This window comes from Astyanax mexicanus, chromosome 6 (assembly GCF_023375975.1).
Source record: "Astyanax mexicanus isolate ESR-SI-001 chromosome 6, AstMex3_surface, whole genome shotgun sequence".
NCBI lineage: Eukaryota > Metazoa > Chordata > Actinopteri > Characiformes > Acestrorhamphidae > Astyanax > Astyanax mexicanus.
This window is the reverse complement of record NC_064413.1, coordinates 962,750-978,020: the sequence shown is the minus strand read 5'-3', so window position 1 is coordinate 978,020 and position 15,271 is coordinate 962,750. Positions and strand designations below refer to the sequence as shown.

General features: G+C 37.7%; 1 protein-coding gene across 2 annotated transcripts; it reads left to right on the top strand.

The window, feature by feature from the left end:
• Window positions 1–1,144: 1,144 nt before the first annotated feature.
• On the top strand, window positions 1,145–11,862 carry esco1 (establishment of sister chromatid cohesion N-acetyltransferase 1). Of its 2 annotated transcripts, none has more exons than XM_007255863.4 (10): window positions 1,145–1,228; window positions 2,675–4,850; window positions 5,734–5,815; window positions 5,945–6,035; window positions 6,472–6,574; window positions 7,004–7,135; window positions 8,488–8,577; window positions 8,794–8,937; window positions 9,646–9,830; window positions 10,790–11,862. In XM_007255863.4, the coding sequence occupies exons 2-10, from the start codon at window positions 2,676–2,678 to the stop codon at window positions 10,935–10,937; spliced, it is 3,150 nt and encodes a 1,049-aa protein (XP_007255925.3). In that variant the 5' UTR covers window positions 1,145–1,228; window position 2,675; the 3' UTR covers window positions 10,938–11,862. The 2 variants fall into 2 exon arrangements, with proteins under 2 accessions (XP_007255925.3, XP_007255924.3); XM_007255862.4 differs by lacking the exon at window positions 1,145–1,228 and adding an exon at window positions 1,235–1,598.
• The last annotated feature ends 3,409 nt before the right edge of the window (window positions 11,863–15,271 follow it).

Below are 15,271 nucleotides of genomic sequence, written 5' to 3'. Positions count from 1 at the left end.
CTGCAGGCAAACCAGTACAAAAACATCAGAACAATAAAATAAACTAAACCCACAAAAACATTTATATACAGCTCTGAAAAAAAAAAATAAGAGAGCACTTAAAAATGATGAGTTTCTTTGATTTTACCAAATTAAAAACCTCTGGAATACAATCAAGAGGAAGATGGATGATCACAAACCATCAAACCACCAAACTGAACTGCTTGAATTTTCGCACCAGGAGTAAAGCAGCATAAAGTTATCCAAAAGCAGTGTGTAAGACTGGTGGAGGAGGAGAACATGATGCCTTAAAACTTTACGAATATGAACTTGTTTTCTTTGCATTATTTGAGGTCTGAAAGCTCTGCATTTTTTTTGTTATTTCAGCCATTTCTCATTTTCTGCAAATAAATGCTCTAAATGACTAGAATATGTTTATTTATTTGGGAGAAATGTTGTCTGTAGTTTATAGAATAAAACAACAATGTTTGTTTTACTCAAACATAAACCTATAAATTGCAAAATCAGAGAAACTGATTCAGAAATCTACGGAGCCCCTGGCCTGAAGGGACAAGGTGTAACTTTTTTTAGTATGTGTATATTTAGTATTTATTTTTTGTTTTACTTAGTATGTGGTGCTCACCACTTAGTATGTGGTGCTTATCACTTAGTGTCTGGTGCTCACTACTTAGTATGTTGTGCTCACCACTTAAGGCCAATTTCTACTTCTGCGTCAAACCTCTGCCAGAGCCTTTGCGTCGCCACATACCCCACGCCATGGCTTGAGTGCAACTCTCTGTAAATGTAATTATGCGCGGTGCTACACGTACGGTCGCTGTGATTGGTCCGCCGGTTCTAACTGCACGCGCACGCAGAAGTATAAACGCGCTCTGCTACATAGCACAGTTTTGCGGGATATGTAGGCTACATCGTAGGTTCGACTCAAAAGTATATATTGGGCTTTAGTATCTGGTGCTCACCACTTAGTATGTGGTGCTCACCACTTAGTATCGGGTGCTTACCATTTTTAACGTAAAAAAACACCATGTCATTTCAGAGGATCCGTAAGAAACTGAAGTGGTCTCTTAATTTTTCCTATAACATACTATAACATAATAAACAGTGGAAAAGTACTGAGGCTGAAGGAGGGGAGCCGCTGCTGCAGTGAGCGCTCTCACCGCTGGGGGGCGGTATCGGTGAGTCTGACTCGCCACAGATGTCGAAGAAAACTGGGGCGCCGGAAGAGAAGGTAAACTTATCGCAGCGCAGAACAGCTGTTTTACAGAAGCTTTACCGCACTTTACCGCAGATTTAGCCCGCCTGCGCCGCTCCGCGGGGCTGTACTCTGGTGTAGAGGGGATACAGATCCGCCGGTATGATTTATAAGCAGCAGTTCGGGCTGAAAAGCCGCGTTTCAGGAGGTTTTTGTGGGTTAGCCGCTTAGCTAAGCTAACTACATTTTCACTGCCTCGACATTCCGCCGCCTCAGACCCAAAAACACCCCAAAAAACAGCCAAAAAAAAACAAAAACACCGAAAATACCGCATCTGATTCGGGCAGGAGACCGACTGGAGGAAAACACTTTATAAAGGAAAGGAAATACAGCTTTCCCAACTGAAGTAAGCCTCTATTTACCTTTATAAACAGTATATTATACCTAAAATTAGCCGATTTAGACTAAAATCACCCCAAGAGTTTAGCAGTAAAACACAAAGTACAGAGCTTTGTTATGCAGATCTTACCAGCAGAGACTTTAATTTCAGTTATCAGCTGTATCACCTGTATATACAGCTCTGGAAAACAATTATTAGACCACATCAAAATAATCAGTTTCTCTGATTTAACTACGTATAGGTATATATTTGAATGAAATAAACATAGTTTTTCATTGTATAAACGACGGACAACATTTCACCCAAATTTAAAATAGTCATAAAATCACCAGGATCACATATCATTGATGTAATTCTGACTAGTCCTACGTTAGGTTACCTTTCTCTTAACTATAATTACATTTTACTAGTAAAAACTCCAGTTAAATATATCTACATTTATTCTGTTACTAGTAGAAATTGCAGATTCAGATATATCTACACTGTAATTCTTCCTATGTTTCTTCTTTAATCTATTATTTAATCTAATTAAATTAGATTAAATCACTCCAACCATTCAAACAGTATCTAGATTACCTAACTGCTCTGTAATGCAGTTCTTACCTATGTTAGTTTACCTTTCTCTTTACTATAATTACATTTTTAGTAGTAATACTTCAGTTACAGATATATACTTACTAGTAGAAATTTATCTCTGAAATTGATGCCCATATCTACACTGTAATTCTTCCTAGTAAATGTTCTGCTTTGGAACATTGATACCAAATTCATAATTAAATCAGATAAAATGAGTGAGCAGCTTATTCGTGTTTTTTTCTAGCTGTGGGCACATGACTGTATTATTTTTAGGCTTTACAAACTGTGTTGAAAGCTATGTTTTTTAATTGTATGTACTTAAACACCTTAACTTGTATTCCACTTATTTATGTCTTTCATCACAAGCCTTTTAAACCCGCTCTCTATATAAACATGTAGACAGTGTCTAGGCTTTAACATTTTTATGAATGCTTATACATACTTGCTTGTACCAGCGTTTACTTCGTATTTATTATTTATCCATTTATGTGTTCTTTTTTCTTTAGTATGCTCGGTCCCAAAAGAAAGATGCCAGCTCAAGCTGAACCTCAAGTGAAGAAGAAAAAGGTGGATCAGAGTCCGGCAGCGTCCGATAAACACGGTCAAACATCTCAGACGACGACCAAGAGGTCCTTGAGGGCTGGAGTCTCGCAGAGGAAAGGTTCAGCTCAGTCCAGCAAGACGTCTAAAGCTCATCTGAAGGACGAGAAGGAAAAGCAGCCGCGTCGCTCCTCCAGGCTGAAGATAGCCCCTAAAAAACTGACTGGTAGGAAAAAGCGGAAGGCATCGAATGCATCTGCTGCACCAAAAGAGCTGGGCTCTAAAGGTGGGAGTAAAGCTTCAGAGATACCTGGAGAGAAAGTGTGTCAGAGTGAGCCTGTTCTGAAAAAAGGAAGTAGGAAGTACGCTGGAAGAGCAAAGAAAGGTAAATGCTCATCTCCCTCGTCTGAAACCGTTAGCACGGTGTCGGCAGCTGTGGATCCTGTGCGAACGGAGCACAACTACGGTAGACCTCCTGATATACAAAGCGAAGAGACGACGATGCCGGAGAAAAACAGCGTGGTGGACATCATCGACGTCACAGACCAAGACCCTCTCCGAGCCTCTGGTGCTAAAACGCTGAGCAAGATACCGCTTAATGAGCATAAAGAACTCCCGCCTGATCCTATCGAGAAAATCACTGTAACTTTAGATGCTAAGGTGAGTGTGATGAGAAAGTCCCCGCCACCTCTGCAAGCCCTTTTTAAAGTTATTCAGGAGACCAGCTTCAATGGTAAAGATGTGTCCGACGAGGTCGAGGTGGTTAATACGTGTTCTGTACAGGATGCTTCTGTACAGGATACTACTGTACAGGATACTACTGTACAGGATACTACTGTACAGGATACTACTGTACAGGATACTGCCCAAGATACAGAACTGTCTGCTGCTTCCGAAGGATCTCTGACCTCAGAAACCTTTCTGAATCTGGACGATATTGAGATTGAACACTGCGTGGTTGAGATTGAAACTGTGGAGGAAGTAGTTGGCGGGAACCTTGGTGCCTCATCAGAGAATTGCAATGCGCTGCCTTCGCAGGACTTGCAGCAGTTGCAGGATTTGCAGGAGGCATTAGCTCTAAAAGAAACCAGCAAAGCTGTCGTGTGCAAAGAGAGCACCTCGACTCCATCTCTGCCACAGGATGGCGCTAAGGACTCCTCCACACCGGGTTCTGTTGCACAGGCCAGCGCTGAACCTCCAAAGAAGCAAGCGATGAATCCTCAGGCCAGAACCAAGGCCCGATTAGCAGCTCTGGCTGAGGAGAGAGCAGCTGCTGCTAAGAGGCAGCCCCCCAAGCAGCTCAACCTCTTAGCTCTGTGTGAGGAAATTGCAGATGATATCGCATCGGATGCACCAGCAAAAACTGCAACACCTACAATAACTACAACAGCAGCAACAACAGCAGCATTAGCTTCAGAAGAAGATGCAGTAGAAAGAGTAGAAAAAGTAGTAGTAGAAGGAGAAGAAGAAGAAAAGAAGAACAAGAAAAGTGCTCAATCTCAATCTGAAGAGATCACCCAAAGCAAAAGTGATGAAGTGGAGGATGCACCAGTTCCCACTGTTTCCAGTGACCTGCCTTCCACTGCAACCCACGCCGAGGAAACATCCGAGCCTAAGGTGCAAGAAAACACACCCAAGAAGCGCTTCTTCCTCAGCCAGGTGTCCGTTCCTCTCAAAACCCAGGAGAAGAAGAAGCTGTCGCGTTTCCAGAGACTCAGGCAGGTGGAGCTGCAGAGGGACAAGCTGACGTGGACGCGTGTGAAGAAGCTCAAGTCTGATCAGGCCAATCAGGAGCTTGCAAACGATTCCACGCAGTCTGTGTTGCCCGACTCGTCGTCTGCATCCATCACCCCTGTCCAACAACATCCACCTCCTCAAACTCCTCCTCCTCCACCGCCGCCTCCTGCTGCTCCACAGATTGTACCTCCAGCTCCAGAGACTCTGCCCAAAATGAGTTTACGAGAACGCAAGAGAGTTCTGCCCGCTGTGGCACCGCCCATGCCCAACGGCATTACCAGCCCCAAGCCCAAACCTGCTGTAGAATATAAACCGTACAACCCCAGACCAAAGTACTCGCCCGACGATTTCGAACTGGACGAACCGGAGGAAACGCCGAGCGCGCCGGCTGCTTCCAAACAGGAGGTACGCTAAAAAATCTGTGCATTTACACTGTAATAATCATTACATTGTAATAGTAATAATAATAATAATAACTCCTTTAAACCCTCCTGTTCTGTTCTGGGTCAAATTGACCCGTTTTAAAGTTCAAAGATCTAGGAAAAATATATTTAAAAAAAGTATGTCTCCAGAATGAAAGAAATTTTTCTGCTTGCCTTAATTAATTAGTGTAATTAGCATATAATATGAAAGTGATTTTTTTCAATGTTATGTAAAACTATTGCATTTTATGTTTTATGTTTGTCTTTCAAAAATAAGTAACAAAGTAGTGAAACATTAAAAAAGTTTAAACTTATATTTTTTATGATAACGAGTGAATTATCAATAATTAATAATTAAACCATTACCTGTTAGAGGTAAAGAACAATATTGCACTAAAAATATTGATAGAAAAATTACCTTCATTACATTTTTGGACAGTTTTAGACATTTTGTGGATAATTAAACATAAACACCATTGATGTTCCTGACAAATTAACATAACAGGAGGGTAAATGTTGCACAGTAATAATATTATGATATTTTTAGGGTATTTTTGCAATAATGATATTGTTGCCCGTATAACAAAACATATATATTTTTGAACAATTAATTTAAAAAATGTTTGAAATTTCAAAAAAGTTTTATTTGTTATATAGATTTTAGTTTTATAAACAGGAACAAGATGCTAATTTTGTACAAAATAACAGTGTAACGAAACATAAAATGTAACAAAAATGCTAATAATACATAGGTAATATAACAACAAAAATGTACTTCAGCACAGGTAATGAAGAAAGAGTGATAGAGATATCATTCTCTATAATTTATTTCTATTAAATTTTATCATCTAAATGTTTCCCCACAGATCAGAACGGCGCGTCCCGTATCTCATTCTGAAGATCCCTCTAAAACTTCAGCAAAGCATGCAGGAGCTTTAACCCCTACAGGTACGTGTTTATGCTTCATTCCCATGCGTTCTTTACATACTTAGTATCTAACAAATGTTTCCTGTTGAGTTAAACACAATTTTCTCCCTAAATTACACGTTTTTGTATTTGTATGTGTTCTGTATTTAGTTGTTCCTACAGGAGGAAACCTGAAACCCTCAAGTCAACCCCAAGCACAAGCGAATAAAACACCATCAGAAAATTCACAACCTAAAAACAGGTACGTACTTCTATGGAAGGGTCCTAATTATAAGATAGTATGTCATAATAAGAGATGGTAAGTCATAATTATGAGATACTAAGTCATAATTACGAGATAATACCTCGTAATTATGACTTAGTGGAGGACCCTTATTTTTTCCCCAAGTGATGGAAATGGTCTTATATTCCATATATATTCCAGCATGTTGTTGATGTTACAGGAACACAGTAAGATTTGCTCCCATGCCTTTCTGTGAATTCTCTCCATGGTGTAGATGTATTCCCTTATTTTATTTAATTGTTTCTGCATTTGTGCACATGTACAAATCATAGCAAACAACCTAGATATTATAGTTTTATATATATGTTTTAATCTGTGTAAATAAAACCTGTCTGGCTGTGTTATCTGAAGGTCCAGTTTTTTAATGCTTATGTGTTTGTGTTTCAATTAAAAGTGGTAGCTGTGACACTGGGTCGGAGGCAGAGCCTCAGAAAGAGACGAAAAGAGACGAAAAAAGTGAAAAGACAGGAAGTACAGGAGAAGAACAAACCAGCACGGTTAGTATAAACTGTATTTATTATATATTTATGGTTAAAGTTGTTCAAAGCCAGGTTCTCTTTAAAAATAGAATCATAAGATGTTGTTTTGTTGGTATTTTGCATTTATGACCATATCATTATTCTTTGATTGGGAGTGAATAGCTTGTTTTATAAACTGTGTTTATATTCCACATCAAATGTGAATTTAGTAAGGTGTAATCAGGTAAATATATATGGCTGATGATGCTCATTGCTATGTTACACCCCACAAACAGTATATGTTCACTCCTTGCGCCTTGAGTTTAGGAATTAATCAACAGTCTTGAAATGAGGTGCGTTTAGGTGCCCCAGTCACCTATTAAAACCCTGACAACAGTCACCAAACACAAAAGAAGTGTTTGTGTTTTATTTTCAGATCACATGATTTTATTGTTTGTTTTATTGTAGGAGAAAAGCCCGAGTACGTTCGGAGCCGTGACCTGTAACGTGTGCGGGATGCTGTACTCTCCTTCAGCCACAGAGGATGAGACCCAGCACCTGCTCTTCCACAACCAGTTCATCAGTGCTGTCAGATACGTGGTGAGTTTTATTGTTGGGGGGGTTGATGATGATTTGTAAACCCCTGTGGATAGTAACAGTGGTAAAGCACTGTCTGACTATTGCTGTTTAGGTACATGGTTAGAATATGACTAGTTATACTAAATGTTAGGATATAATCTGTATGTGAATTTTTTGGCTCCCGGGCCGAATCTTAAAGGTCACCTTCCGCGAAAATCCGATTTTTCTTGTTTTTTGTGGAATACAGTAGGTCTCTCCGAGTTGAATGTGTACACCTGCACATTAAACTGTTTTGCAGCCCCCATTGTCTGCAGGAGCTAAGCAAAGAAATACCCCCTCCCCCCTCCGAAAAACGGGTGAATTTTGAATTATCTTTCTGCCTACGTAGGCAGAAACTCACAGACCAGCCCACCTTGGCTTGAGAAACTCCCAGAGGCGGAGCTGAAGCGACGCAACATCACCGCTCATCAGTTAGGAGGTGGGAGGCAGTGAGCGGCAGAGCGGTGGAGGGGCGTCGCAGTGCTCCTAGCCAATCAGAGGAGAGATATTTGCATGCTGTTTGCATGTATGAATATTCATGAGCAAAGCTGGAATCCGGTCATTTTGGACACACCCCTAAAACAGTCCATTAAAAAAGAGCTATACAGAGACACCTGAGCACTTTTTTTTTACAAAAACGGCTCACATGTCATTCATTCATACTAGAGACCACAACTAGACATTTTAAAATGAAAGAAAAAACGACGGAAGGTGACCTTTAAAGTTGTCCTTTAAGCTTTTTAAATTATTATTGAAACAACAGCCAATTTTATAACAAAATAAACAACTAATAAGTGACCATATAAATGATTAAAATGAACATAAACAGACTAGAAAAATATTATACAACAATTCTGTGATTTATAATAGTTAAGATCATAATTAATTTTTTGTATGTTTTTAGTGTGTGTTTTGTGTGTGTGTGTGTTTTTCTTTGTGTGTGTATGTTTGTTTGTCTTTGTGTGTTTATTTGAATGTGTGTGTGTGTGTGTGTGTTTGTGTTTTCCATGCAAATGTAGGAGTGTCTATAGTGAAATCATGAAGTAACAATGTAACATTACACTTTGATCTGGATCAAAGTCCCTATTGAGCAGCAGAAAATGTGATTGTACAACATTATACATTTACTGTTGTAACATTATAAAAACATAGTTCTGTCCAAAAAGTGCTTTATAATTAGGAATTTATTAGTGTACTAATGCTAATTCTACATTTATGTTTCTTAAAGATTGTATATAATCTATATAATTAGTAATATCATATTTGAATAAAATATCAGTGGCTATATTTGTTTTACATGCATTAATATCAGTGTAACTCTATATCTGTTACAGGGCTGGAAGAAGGAGAGGATTTTAGGGGAGTATCCTGACGGCAAGATTATACTTGTTCTCCCGGAAGACCCGAAGTACGCACTGAAAAAGGTACTGTCCCCAAATGTCCCCAAGAGACATTTTCATTTTGAGTGCACTGTTTACAATCTGTATGTTAAAAGAGTTTTATTAAAATGAATTTCAGTGTTTTAATATAAAGTTCTTGTTGTTGATTCACTGTTCTATAAGTCATATCAGGTTATGTTGTCCTCTCGTGTCTTTTTTCATAATAAAAGTCTTTTTTCTGATCTGTATCTGCTCTCTCAGGTGGAGGAGATTAGAGAGATGGTGGATAATGACCTGGGCTTCCAGCAAGTACAGACTAATGTCCCCTCCCAGACCAAAACTTTCCTCTTCATTTCTAATGATAAGAAGGTGGCTGGGTGTCTCATTGCTGAGCACATTCAGGAGGTGAGCTGGATTTATTTATTTATTTTTTATGATAATTTTTAAACAGTACTTTTATTGGATTTTACATAGATTTTCACCATCAATTGCAAATCAAACTAAAAAACATAACATTTTACATAAATTCATATTGAAAATAAAATAATTCAGCAAGACTACTAATATTAATAAAATAGCATTACAAACAGGAAATAATAATACAAAAATAATAATAATAATTGTAAAATAAATAATAAAATAAGACAGAATAAGTCTTTCCAGTATGATGCACCATACCATTATCATTAACCACACTGTTTCTCTGGATATATGCCTTAAAATCATTGTTTTTTTGCTAAGGTACCTTCACACCAACGATCTCAGAGATTTTATTTTAGTATTATTGTTTATTTTGTGTGTAAATGGTTTATTAGAATCATTGGATAACATTTTTTTTGTTTAAAGAATTTAGTAGTGTAAGAACTTTTATACTTTATTTTATTTGACTTTTGAATATTGGGTAATTCACATTATTTAATTTTCTTTAATACACCACACTGATTTCTTTAATTTTTTAATAAAAGGAGGTGTAACTGCTTTAGGATTTTTTTTATTTGAAGAAATATTATTTTATGTTTTATTAACTGCAGTTAAAATATTGTGTTTTATATTTATCAGTAATAAACAAATAAAAATAACTTTTGCATACAGCTAATATTTTTTAATGTTCAGGGCTACAGGGTAATAGAGGAGGCGGTGCCGGAGGGCTCAGAGGGGGAGAAGGTGATGTTCGAGCGGCAGAGAGCCTGGTGCTGCTCCACCGTTCCAGAACCTGCAGTCTGCGGGATCAGTCGCATCTGGGTCTTCAGTATGATGAGACGGAGAGGCATCGCCTCACGAATGATAGAGTGCCTCAGGTAAATACAGAACTATTGCAGGCTACTGGATAATTAAAAAAAAAAAATCACGTCTATTAAAAAAAAGTGATTCATCGCTCAGCACTACTGTTTTAATTCACTGCTGTTCAGGTGCAGTTTAATCTGATTTATTATCCGGATAAATAAGTAAGTCAAAAGTCAAAGTCAAAGTGGTTTTTATTGTCATTTCAGCTATATATAGAGTACACAGTGAAACGAAACAACGTTCCTCCAGGGACCATGGTGCACATAAACACAGTGTAGACGGAACAATAGTGCAACAGTACAAAAATGCAGACAGACAATACAACACAATACAGACAAAGAATAATAAATAACAAGACAGTGTGCAAAAAAGACCAGGTGAGGTAGTAATTACCTCTATTACACAGTGTGCAATAGAGTCCAGTGAGGTAGTAGGGTTTTTAGTGCTTTCCATTTTCTGGGGTAAGTGGGGTAAGAGTGTGTGTGCATGTACAGAAAAACCATCAGTTCAGTCTCTGCAGTTGAGGAGTCTGATGGCTTGGGGGTAGAAGCTGTTGCAGAATCTGGTCGTGCTGGACCGGATGCTGCGGTACCTTCTTCCCGAAGGCAGGAGGGAGAATAGTTCGTGTGAGGGATGGGTGGGGTCATTCACAATGCTGGTTGCTTTGCGGATGCTGCGGGTGGTGTAAATGTCCGTGATGGAGGGGAGAGAGACGCCGATGATCCTCTCAGCTGTCCTCACAATACGCTGGAGGGTCTTGCGGTCAGAGACGGTGCAGGTCCCAAACCAGGCAGTGATGCAGCTGCTCAAGATGCTCTCAATGGTCCCTCTAAGGTACATAGCTAAGTACCTTAGCTATGAACAAATGCTGTCTCTGCTGCTGCTCCATTTAGCCAGTATTACTATATTTAGTTTAGCAGCACTATAGTAATGAAATGCATTCCTCCATCTCTTTTCTCCTCTATTGTTTCAGGAATAATTTTATCTACGGGTCGCACCTGAGCAAAGATGAGATTGCTTTCTCCGACCCCACGCCCGACGGCAAGCTGTTCGCCACTCATTACTGCGGCACCTCGCAGTTCCTGGTCTATAACTTCGTCAGTGGGACGCGCCCGACCTGACAAACGCCCAAAACAGACGAGACACTCCTGTAGAGTCCCACAGAAATCCTGCAGCCGGGTTCAATAGAGCCAGAATCACACCTGAGCGTAAAACAGAGCCAAAAACAGGAGAAGAACCGCACCAGAACCGAAAGAGAACGGACAGTTTTACAGGCTTTTACTGTTAAGAGGCACGGACCCGTATTTAACAGACTTCTTCTTAAAATAAGAACGTTGATCTGAGATCAGCTCTTACATTTCATATCCTAATGGATATAGTTGTATAAAGAGGAGGGCGGGGCTAATCCTAGATTGGAAGTATGATATGCCAAGCAGGTACCATGTTGTATTTTTATTTTATTTTATTTTATTTACATTTATTTTCTGTTTTTTCCCTTTTTTAAGTTGTTAAGTGATGAAATTATATTCTAAATTCTATTCTCTGTTCAGAGGGAAGAAACGCAGGTATGCAATTATCAATTATCCATCAATTATGCATCAATTATGAATCAAATATGAATCAATTATCCTTTCAACCCCATCATCAAGACCAATTAATTGACAATGAAATTTACACTTAATACATTGAATAAATTGAATAACACTCCACTACAATAGCATTTTATTTTATTTCACTGGAAATCATGTGCACTGTTCTCAGGTTTAGTTTAAAGCCTGTTTTTGGACCTTCTATGTCTAACTGGAGCCATTTTATCCAGAGCACAGTTATAAAATGAAATGTTTGCTGATCCTCTATAAAAGAAAACGGTGGTAAAAAGACGTAAACTGTAAACTGTACTAGTGCTACTACTGCTGTGAGGCACCGTTCCAAAAACACGAGAACAAGACTTGTTTTTAATCTCAGGATAAAGAACATCAATGTTTTCTTTGGGGCTACATTTATCCGAGCATTTTAAGCATCTGTTAAACATGTTTTCACATGAAATTTCAGTTTTCAGTATTATGTTTATCAGTATAAATCAGGAAAATGGGGGTAAAAAATGACAAAACTGTGTCTAAAACCAGTTCACCAGCAAAACATTTTATCTCATGCTAAAACATGTTTTTAGGTCCTTTTAGGTCTGGTTCTCCCTTTAAAATCATGTATTTTCATCCTTTTATTTCAGCTGCAGCAGAGTTTCAGCAGAGCCTATTTGTCCTTATGCAGTTTATTCTCTGTAGACGTCTACTGAGATTTATATGCATGGCATCGACAGCAATAGATCATCGTCTGCTGAGCGTTTCACACTCGTCCCTTGTGTTGAAGAACGGTGCAAGCGGATAAACATACATAATCTTAAATGTGGGATATTTAATTTTTTAATTTTTAATTTTTGTTTTTATATTTAAAAGACAAGCCACGCCCAAGTCAAGTCAAGTAAATCATGGTTTAATTTTTTTTATTTATATGTTATGATGGTTATATGGTTTAATGTGTCATTGCATCATTGCATTTTAATTCTATATTAATTTGCTTCTGAACAGGTTCAATCTTGAGTTTGAGTTTTTGCAGCACAGCGCCGTATTATTAAACATCCCGAGATTATTTTATCATTTTTATTGAATAAATTTAAAGCCCATATCATGTAGGAAAGCTCAGTATAATTAAATGCAGAACTTCCTGCAGTTTGAGCTGAATTAATATTAGTAATATTAAGGTATTGTTCCACTATATGGTACCTACACTGTACTACTCCACTCATCTTTCTCACTTTTTGGGAGCCGTTTCACTGAATTATTTTATATTTAAAAATCTTATTTGCAAAAACAGAAAGATAAATTTATTTTAAAACATACCTTTACGCAAACTTTCTACTTTTATCTTTATAAAAGTTGCCCTTGTTAATTAGATAAAAACTAGAGATGCACTGAAATCATTTGCTTTTGTCCAAAATGAAACAAAATGAATCATTAGATTACTGAATATTGTTTTTCACAGGTTTTCTTTATTTTTGCTTACATTGCTTTGCTTAAAAATAGCCTGACTGTATTCATTTAATTTTTTTCTTTTACAAAATTACACAAAACATTTTTAACATTCGACAAATTTGATTCAATCATGTCATCAAAAACGTTGTTCACTATGATCTGAGGATTGTTGGTTCAAATCCCGGATCTTACTGCTTGCCATCAGCAGCCGGAGTCAGAGAGAGTACAGTTAGCGCTGTGATGCTACACTTTAATGCTGGATCAGCAGCAGTTTGAAAAGAGGCGGAGTCTAACTTGTCTAACATGTATCGGAGGAGGCGTGTACTAGTCATTACCCTTCTTGTGTTGGGGGAATTACTAATAATTGGCCATCCAAATTGGGGAGAAAATTGAATAAAATAAATAACAATAAAACAAACCAAAAAAAGATGCCATTGTGAATCTGATTAAAACTAAAAACAATGGAATTTACACAAATTATCTGCTTTTGCCCGAAATCGAACAAAATGAATCATTTGAATGCGGATTATACAGCCCTGGAAAAAATGAGATCTGAAACTGAGAAACTGATTATATATGATATTTTTTTCCAGATCTTAGCATTAAAACCAACAAATTTGATTCGATCATATCATCAAAAATGTTGTCTTTTTTGACTAAACACGCAGAAATATTTGCTGAACATTTTTTATGCATCTCACAAAATCATAAAATGTCATGTTTTAGTCCCGACTCGAATCCTCGCTTGGATCTATGAGTGATCAGGTGCTATAATAAAAATTACCTGGTTCCAGGTACCATATTTTCTTAATTAGTGGAGTTGAGTCCTGTAGGTACCATTAATGGAAAAGAACCATAAGAAAGACTTCATGGCTGCTTTTTCTAAAAGGAGAGAAGGAGAGATGGAGCACAGCCAGCTTTATTTTAGTGGATTCTCATAAACAGAACTGAAATTCTGACGTTCACGTACAGAAATATAAACTAGTGCCTTAGCAGATCAAAAAACTTCTCCATTTTTCTCTGGAAATTCACATTAAAAACACACAATCAGAAACAACCAGAAACAGTGCTGCATGTCTAGGATCAATAAAAGTGTGGATCACTTAAAAACAATGAATCAACCACCAAAATTTAAATAAATACTAATAAATAAATGGGCCAAATCACAAACAATTACCTTTCTTAAAAGAAAATACAGAAAGCTACCCAAACATCACTAAACTACATCAAGTCCAAGTTTTTTTTTTACGATGAAATTGAAAACAGGCAACATCTGGGATCATAGGATGTGAGAAATGTCATTTTTGTTCATTGTTGTTTTTCTTTTTGTTTTTTGCCTTCAAGTTAAAATTGTTCCAAAAAAAAAAGCAAATAAATATTTTTCCTACACACAGGCACTCGTGTGAACAGCATCTGATTGAAGCATTTAAAGCATAAAACCATTTAAAATGCACTTTTTTTTATTAAGTGTTAGCGTGAAAAAATAAGTTATCTTATTAAAGTTATTACACTTTAAATCTAAGCCAATGAAAGTGAAATACCTGGTTTTAGAGCACAGTAATTGATTGTGGTGACGGACAGTTCTGGTGGAAACAGGAGAGTTGAGGTGCACATTGAATTCTGCGTGATTTGATCAGCCGTGGTTTTATGTTTTTTGGATACAATCCGGGTTAGCACCCGAACATCCCTTTCAGACAGCTTCCTCTTACAGCGTCCACAGTTAATCCTGTTGGATGTGGTTGGTGCTTCTTGGTGGTACGCTGACGTTACCCTGGATACCGTGGCTCTTGATACATCACAAAGACTTGCTGTCTTAGTCACTGCTCTTACTGGTGCAATGTGTAATTAATGAAGATTGAACACCAGGCTGCTCCAATTTAGCCATGAAACCTAAAATCCCGCACGAAAATGATGACAGGTGTTTCAGTTTCATTGTCCAACCAAAAAAAAAAACACAAAAAAAACAAACGAATAGTAAAACCAAAAAGTTTTACTATTCGTTCTCGGCGGTTTGACTTACTGTGACTTAAATTTAAAGATGGCGACTCCCAGAGATTTACCTACGCTATGGGTTGTAAACAGTGTTTTTAATTAGCTTTTAGTGCAGTTTTAAAGCTTTAAATGCCTCGTTTTACATATCAGAGCTCTCCAGATTCTACCAATGAAGTGTGGAGCTACTTTGAGCTGAATATTGGTGTAAAAAGTTAAATTTATCTGCAGGGGCAAAATATGCCCCATTAAAACCCATTCTAAAGCCTGTTTGGAGAAACTGCACAAAATACTGGAGGTCAGAAAGCTGCAGGAGAGCAGAGGAGAGATATTCAACAAAGATAAGATCTTTTTATCATGTTTTAATAAAAAAATACACCCAAAGTCCATTTCACACCGGAGTTCTCCTTTAGCACAATATACACACTACCAATGAT